The following is an 8,824-nucleotide window of genomic DNA, read 5'->3' on the forward strand; positions in this document are numbered from 1 at the left end:
AAAGGGAAAAAAAAAAAAAAAAAAAAGAGTCTTTGGACTCAAGCTCTGACGCTGTAAAACCACCAACACTGTAACAGTCCTAAAGTGCTCTATCATGATTATCACTCAAAACAGTAAAGTATGCATTGGTACCCTATTTTTATTTTTTTTTATTTTAGTATTAACATTTGATAGACATGCCTGTTTTGAAAAATGTGTTTTAAGAATTTCATTCTAATGACATTTCTAAAAGCAACATGTGTTTAAAAAAAGTCATATGATAACATGCTTTCAGCAAGATTTAATTATGTTATGACACAAGGTTTCTCTAAAAATATTTTAATGACTTTACTGATTAATATTTATATTGCAGTAATTCAAAACCACATTAAAATGTAATAAATAAACAATTACTAAAAGCTAACATAAGAGCCTGGGAGCAATGTGGTATTTCTATTCAAAATGGTTTCAAACATTAGAAAAACGTTAGCATACCTCTACACAAGTTTCTATTTCTGTGTACTGGTTCATAATTGGAAGGATGGTCTCCATACTGCTGTATTCCACTAGATCAGATTTGTTTCCAACCAAGATAAGAGGCAGTCTAAAAACAAAAGACTTATCAGACGAGATATACAAGAGACATTAAAAGTATTTCCATCTAACTCCACGCCAGAGGAAGTTAGCAAATCAGCAATAATAGTTTCTATGATAAGACTTATATTTTCTGGGTTTCGTAACAGAAAGTTAAACAAATTAATTTAGCAATCACTTAAGCTGTATGTCACTTGTCCTCAAAATTTTGAAACAGTTGACCAGTTACTCTGATTTCTTACATCACCCACAGTAATACAGAACAAAAATTATAACAGAGATGTCCAGTAGGGGTGTGTGAAGTGGGCTGTATCCGATTCAGATTTGGCCTGATTCAAGGGACAGTGATTCGATTTGCTGATTCGGATCACTGTCCCGATTCGATTATGCTGAATCTGAAGATTTGATTCTGATTCGGAGAATCAGCAATTTGGCCATAGACACAGCTTTATATGTTTTTTCTACGTACCTCAAGGTACCAGGCGCGGCTCACGAACACTGAGATGGTGGGGCGGATGAAGCGTCCCATGGGAGCATGCAGGGGACCCTTCCATGCCTCCCCAGCTCATTGATTGGCTGCAGGGGTCCCCAGGTGCCTCCTCACACCCAGGAGGCACCAGTCACCGAGCCGGGGGGGTGAGGGGGTCCCCTGTGTGCTCCATGGCGGACCCAGAAGTAGACTGGAAGTACTTCAGGTTTGCTGCTAAGCATGCAGGGAACCTCCCCTACCCCCCGCCGGAACACTCTATCTGTCCCACCATTTCAGTGTTCACAAGCCATGCCTGGTACCTCGAGGTACGTAGAAAAACATATAAAGCTGTGTCAACGACCGACTAATCGAATCTCTCTGAATTGAATAGGAGGCTTCCAATTTGATTCAGAGAGATTAAAGGGTCTCCTGACTCTATTCGGATTCGGAGATTCGGGCCGAATCTCCTCCAAATCATATCACTGTCTGAAGCTTTGCGCAGCCCTAATGTCCAGACATCCATACAATATACAACAATATAGTACTGGTGCAAGGACCTCAAAGCTGTGAAGGTTTGGTCTACTGAGTAAGTTACTTTCTACACAGCAATTTAAGTAATTCTTAAGCAGCTCACAATGACTGAGAACAAGCAGACTTGGACAATTAGCAGTCCAAGTTCCCCAGAAGCCCCAAAAGAGATTTCTTTCTTCTTCTGAGGATTTGTGTTTCTGTTTCAGACTCCTAGAAAATGAGGGTTGGAAGGAATGTCAGGTGGTCATCTAGTTCAGCCCCCTGCTCAAAGCAGGACCATCCCTAATTATATTATCCTAGCCAAGGTTTTGTCTATCCAGGTCTTCAAAACCTCTAAGGATGGAGATTCCACAACCTCTCTGGGTAGCCTGTTCCAGTGCTTTACTCCCTTCCTGGTGAGACACTTCTTCCTAATATCCAACCTAAACTTCTCTTGCTGCAACTTGAGACCACTGTTCCTTGTTCTGTCATCTGTCACCACAAAGATCAGTCTAGCTCCATCCTCTCTGAACACCCCTTCAGGTAGCTGAAGGCTACTATGAAATCCCCCCATAGTTTTCTCTTCTCCAAACTAAATAAGCCCAGATCCCTCACCCTCTCCTCAGAAGTCATATCCTCCAGCCTCCTAAACCATTTGCATTGCCTTCTGCTGGACTCTCTCAAATTTGTCCACATCCTTTTTGTAGTGGGGGGCAAGTCTGTGCACCACCGGTGCAGGCTGTCAGCAAAATACAAAACACAAGGCACACTCAGTGGGTAAAAGTCATCTAGGTCACTGAAAATCTGCAAGAGTCCAGACCGCAAGATTTCCAATATCAACTTCTTTTTCACATGACCGAGACTCTGAATATTAACCAACCGCAACCCACCACTGTGGTCCTCAGTCTTTATTACATTTCTTCTCATCTCTGAGCAAGTACCTGCTATCTTTGTCTGTTCTTTCATTGATGAGAGGAATCCATCGACTTGTTACCTAAAACAATAAACTGGTGTTAGTAAATAAAATGAATATTCAAACTAATATGAGAATGAATTGTCCATAACAGACTTTAATTTGCCTGGTCTTGGGAGTTGGAAGGAACATACCGTATTGTTCCAATAACAGATTTATGATCTCCAAGAGAACCATTAAAAAAAGTACACAACTAACATGCAGAGTTGACCTATAACTGAGATCTTGACAATCTTGACTTCCATACTTGCTGTTTATGCATGTAATAAGTATACCAGTTAGATACAAATTTCAGTGTCGTTTTTAAGTATTTTTATAGCCTGTAATCCTTTGGATAGTTTCCTTCATTATTTGATTCTCCCATAGGGTTTTATAATAGCAATAGCAGTTCTTTATCTGAAGTTATTTATATATTCAGAGATTTTTTTTTCCTGAAGTTGAACTGAAAAGATGGGGTCAACTTATCATTGGAACAATAATATGATACAATAATGTACACGTTTGGCCATAAGGGAATGGAAAACGAAAGGGAAAAGCATAAAATGGTTGATCGGCCAACCTTCTAGCCTACTGTAATGTGGCAAATAGGTTGAGAAGGGAATCTTAGTTGCTTCTTATCTGGGGGAATGGTGGATACAATGGAGAACCCAGAGGTGTTGACACACAAGGAATAAGAGAGTGCAAACAAAGAATGCACAAGTTGTCATTCCACCACTTCAAGTGAGATTTTTTTGCCCTTTCAATAGCCAAGAACAAAGTTTTTCACTGTGACTTCAGATACAGGAGCACAGGAGTTGCATCTTAAACAGCACATAGATCGATAAAAATTTGTTGTCATACCTTTTCAATAGAATTCTTGTTGTTAACAGCATATACTATGCAAATTACATTAGCCTAAAATGAAGAAAAGAAAAACTATTGAATCCTGAACATGCAGATTCTTAGGAAGAACTGCAAACATTTAACCCAGCATACACAACTGTATTTAAAAGAAAAATAAGAACTGCTACGATTTTGCCCAGAGCTGTTTATATAGTTTAGCACCAGACTGATGGCTTTAACAGAACACAGAATGAGAATTGTTAAGAAATGCCCAGATTAGTTTCCATCAGAACTATCTTCCCAGATTTATATTATGTACAGAACTGTGATTCTTGGGTTTGGCTACACACCATGGACAAAACACAATAGGAAGACACTACCTCTGTACAGACTGTACAAAGAGTGTATCTAAAACACTCAGAAAGGGTTGAGGGCAAGGAATGGAAGAGGATTCTTAGCAGCTCCATGAACAACCCTACTTTGGCTGATCACTGTAAAAGTAACGTTACAGCAATATTAGCAAGAATTGGGACTTGACATTATTTTGCAACAAAAACTGCCAATCTCTTGGTCAGTTATGACCGAAAAAAACTGGTCTCTTTCCTCCTATATGCCTGGAAAACCCATGAACCCAAACTGGCAAAAGGGGAAGAATAATATTCCTGTTCTGATCTTGTTGCAAAAGGGGAAGGCAAAACTGGCTACTTCTTGCAATGGTTACAGAGGGAGCAAAAAATTTGAGAGCATGATCAGCCCTAGCAATCATTAAAACATGGATTCTGTCCTAAGTAAACTGTGACAAGAGGGAGACTGCAACATGTGGTTACAGCTGTACTTCTAATCTCCAGAGGATGAGAGGACTTACATTTGTTTCTGGCTTTCCCATCCATTTACACTTCGCTCTCATCAACTTGGACTCCTGTAAATCAAATTCTGCCATTTTCTGACACAACTTTTCCCTTCACTTCACCAAACGGGAGCACTGCAGAGGTGGCCCCAAAGATAAAAATGATCCAAGTCACTGAAGAAATTCCTTCTAGGAGATAACGATAACTACGCTGCTGCATTTGCCATGGAACAGCCTCCAGACTTCCACAGACAAAGGAAGGTCTGTCAGGACACAAGTCTTTAAAGAAAGGGTAGTGGAGGCAGTAGGGAAGGAAGAATACAAGGATTCTCCCAATTATACTGAGTACATTCAAGAGATGAAGGACTTGAAACTTCTTTCCAAGGAGTAGAAGTGAACTCAACTTGTGCTAACTCACCTGTGAGATTTCATGATAAAGCTGCTCATCAGTCTGCTCTGCTTCTGTGGTAAAAGGGAAAAATGCCCATTATTATTCTGTTTTCTGAACTAGAGTATAGATCACTGTACACCCCAAAATCCAGAGTTGAGTATTTCACACTGCTCATTCTGGGTAAGACCATTTGGGACATGGCCCCTTGTTAAAATAAGATTAAACCAAAGTGTATGAAGCAGAAGTATACCTTAATGCAAAGATCACTTTGCCACCAGGCTGAAACCTGGATTTGCACATAAGTTTCCGTTATGTAGTATACCCTTTAAGATGAAATAAATACATTTGCAGGGAGGCCACCCTGGAATGATTGCACCCCATACATACTCCAACATCCCCACTTAGGATACTAAACTGTTGTGTAATGTAAGCTTCCAGGAAAACCACATGGCATGTAATAACTTTTACTCCTAGCTCCACTCCATTTCTTTGCACAGCAAAACTTAGGTTAGTTCCATATGTTGGGCATTTTATGTATTAAAAGAGAAAATCCATGGATACAAGCTTAAAACCTCATGAAGAAATCAGTACTTCTTTGAACTAAGCTGGGAACTAATTAAAGACACTATCAAAAAAAAGAGAGATGAAAAAACTTGAGGCCCCGTCTTTGATTCACCACTATCCTATATAAAAATGATGCTGAAATAAAAATCCCTTTTCCAGCTCTTGGGACAGGCTGATATTACTTGATGAGGTTAATATATAACATGTTTTATACTGCTTGCAGGATAAGCAATGCCACAAAGTGGCATAAGTCATGTGGATTGCACAGCCATTACCTGAATAATCCACTATGTGGGTTGGCACTCTCTCAGGGGTGACGTCAGCTGGGATGGTGATTTCTTCTGCACGTGGAGGAACCTTGGTTTGTGAATAAACAGCAAAAGAGAAACATTTTTACTAAAACCTAATAAACCACATCACTGAGCATCCAGTAGCAATCAAAGACATATAGTATTTACAATTCCTCCATGAATTAGGTGGCTTTGAACAGTATTATCAGCGTTGTTAAATTTTGCAGAACTTGGTTGCTCTCTCTAAATTTTGAAGGTCATTGATACTTTGTTGTACAGCATTCTCCATGCAAGGAATTTTGTAAATGTTTTACCAGAAAGTATTGTTATTGAGACTCATAACAAGTCTCAATAAACCTCAAACCCAGTACATCAAAGGAATCCTTATTCCAGTGCAGATAAAATGAAGAGATAAAATGAAGTATAAATTGTAAATAAAGTTAAAAGTAGTTCAGTTACAGTATATTTAACCAGCAACTCTTATTACTCCCAAAATGCTGTATTTAAGCATATTCTGTACAGTGGTTATTTTTTATTTCAAATTATTAATGAGGTATAGCTTTACATTTGTTTCTAAGGAAGCAACAATAAAAATTAGTCATCTATATGAAGATAGTCACAAAATAAAAATACTGTCAAAGTCATTTTAATTTGTGCATCAAAGACATTTGGGGTCTAATCCTGCTCCCACTAAAATCAATACCAAAGTTTTCACTGCCTCAAAAGCAGCAGATTGGATCAATAAAAACTATTCAACTTTTCTATACAACAGGAAACTTCTCTAACATGATGATGCATACTCAAACTTCAGTTTCCATGCAGTCTAAACTTATGAAAGATTCTTTCCTTTGATACATTCTGCTAAATATTAAGTCCAGGAGCAACCAAACAATTATACTCATAAAAATTAATCTGTTACAAAATATTGTGAATTAGCCATGATGTTTTGCAAATCACAAAGGAGCACTAATTCGTATTTCTTCAAAATGTAAAATGCAACACAAAGGTACCATCAAATTTATGTTCATAGGAGATTAACTGCTCTTTTTGCTCGCCAAAATCTCATCTTTTTTAATGAGCCTAACTGCCCACAGAATGCCTCTCTGTAAAGCTGCATACCTTAGTGACACGTTTAACCAGAATGACTGTTATGGGCACCACCTTGTGCATGAGACAGGCCAGCCATCCAGTGACAGATGCCTGGTAAAGATACTTATATGCAGATCTGATCCACATATCAAAGGTATGTCAGATTCTTACAGGTTTTTCTGATGTTTTGTTTAATACAATCAGACTGGAAGTTTTCTTTACAAACAGAGCAACTACATTGTCATGCTGACGGCAAATAATTTTCCTCTAACAGGTACTTACTGGAGTGTACTATACTATATAACATGCAGAGAGTAGAGAAGTGAATACAACGCTTCACCTGTTCAGAGTAATCATCACATAATCACACCAAAAGAACATCAGAACAGGCAAGGACTAATAGCAATATCAGTAAAGCAATTGCATGTAATCTTGCTCTCAAACCGTGGGCACATACTGTGTTATGTCAGGAAATAACAGGCAGCATAGTTTTAAACAGCGAATATTTGTGCTTTGTGGTTTCAAGCCCCGTGTTCCCAAGTTTAAATATTAATGTTAATAGGTATCAAAACTTCCCTTTTAAAACACATCAGTAAAATGACTATAGCTGGTGCTAAAGACAGGATACTGCAAAAGGTATCCTCTGCTGTCTTTTACAAAGAATCACCAGATAAATGGTTTAGTGTTACCTAGTCCCTAACCAATAAAACCAAGCTATTTCTTCATTTTTCTGAGAAAGAGTGATACAATTATTTATATCCACAGGGCTATAAAATATGAGTCAACTAGCAAAGCAAAAAAAAAAAAATTCAATACACAGGCATCCTTACTTAAATGCTCGTTTTCTATGATTGCAAGAGCTATGCAGTTTGATAAGTATTTTATTCCTCACTTACTTATATTAGATGCATCCATTTGTATGCGCACAACTGCTTTAAAAAACCCAACACCTAAGTGCCTCTCCCTTTCTCACACAACTTTTCATTATTCTTTACTTCTAACCTATATCATTTGATAGCTTTTTATAGGACTAATACTTGAAGAACATGAAGAACAAATGCAAGTTTAATTAAGCATAGGAAAATAATAAGCAAAAATAAGCAACAGTTATAATTCCTTTTTCATACAAAAATATTTCTAATCAATTTTAATCACTTTTCCAGGAGAGCCATTATCACCTTGAAGAATAGCTCCAGCTTTGAAAAATATTTCCATTAATAATAAAAACGTAGATTTGAAATGATAAATCCACTAATCTTAATTTATAACTAGCAAGTAAATTTTTGTTATTCAATAAATAGCTTTTTAAGGTAGAAGCACAACCTGGAGGACAAACAGGGGTTTCCTACCTCTTCTGGAAATTCTTCGCTGACAAGAGACATAATAAGCGATGTCTTCCCAACTCTGGCTGCGAAGGGGAAAAATACTGAATCAGTACTCTTTGTTTAACACTTCTGCTACACTGAATAATTGCAGTTCATCTCAAGACATAAAACACTTTTTAAACACTTTCCAATGATGAATATTAGAAAGGTTTTCATAATATTTTTATTTTTACAAATCCTAACTAAATGTACCCTCAGCTCCCTCAAGAAGATTCAGCTTCAGGGACCATTTTTGTGAAACTTTTGGTTCATACCTATACATTTTCAGTTAGACAGAAGTTTCAGATGAGAGCAAAGGGACCAAACATCACCAAACATTGCCCTGTCCATCCTTATTTGCTTAAGATGAGCAAGATGTAGCCTCAAGTTGCTACAACATGTAACACACTTTCTTGAAAACAGCAGCACTTACAGAACATTTACTATACCATTACAGTCTTATACACTATCTAAACTAGTGATTCTCAGCCAGGGTGATACAACACACAGAGGTGATGTGAGATCCTTTTAAGGGTGCCACAGGGTGCTACTCAATATTAGCACTGTTAGGTGTTCGAACACCTGCACGACTCACAAGATAAACCCAGAGATTTCAAACAGGAATACAGAGCACCAAAAACACTCTGATCTATTGTGGTCTGAGTTCTTTACAACAGAAGAATTGCTCTATTATTTTTTATTGATTTTGCATAAACAAAAAACAAGTGAAAACTAAGAGCTGACATTTTCCAAGGGGCTCTTGAGTCTAAAGAAGCGTGCCTTGAGTCTAAAAAGTTGGAGATCCACTAATCTAAACTGACAGTTTAGACTAGATGAAGCAATTTTCTGTACAGCAAATTGCCAACTTTGTATATTTTCAAGCAATGAAATATACAGCTGTTTAGGTGGTATTTTCCTCATGGAGTCGGTGT

At 37.8% G+C, this 8,824-nt stretch overlaps 1 protein-coding gene across 3 annotated transcripts in view; it reads right to left on the reverse strand.

Moving 5' to 3' along the window:
• RHOT1 (ras homolog family member T1) overlaps positions 1-8,824 on the reverse strand; it is a 54,867-nt gene that overhangs the window by 32,411 nt on the left and 13,632 nt on the right. For 2 of the 3 annotated variants that reach the window (XM_019516891.1, XM_019516905.1), the window contains exons 2-7: positions 7,878-7,936; positions 5,425-5,506; positions 4,613-4,656; positions 3,366-3,419; positions 2,494-2,546; positions 475-583 (exon numbers count right to left, since the gene is read on the reverse strand). In XM_019516891.1, the coding sequence (XP_019372436.1) occupies positions 475-583; positions 2,494-2,546; positions 3,366-3,419; positions 4,613-4,656; positions 5,425-5,506; positions 7,878-7,936 (401 nt within the window). The remainder of the gene's footprint in view (positions 1-474; positions 584-2,493; positions 2,547-3,365; positions 3,420-4,612; positions 4,657-5,424; positions 5,507-7,877; positions 7,937-8,824) is intronic. The other variant, XM_019516898.1, reaches the window with a different exon arrangement.

The sequence above is a fragment of the Gavialis gangeticus genome, unplaced genomic scaffold (genome assembly GCF_001723915.1).
Source record: "Gavialis gangeticus isolate Ggan-Ray unplaced genomic scaffold, GavGan_comp1, whole genome shotgun sequence".
Taxonomy (NCBI): Eukaryota; Metazoa; Chordata; order Crocodylia; family Gavialidae; genus Gavialis; species Gavialis gangeticus.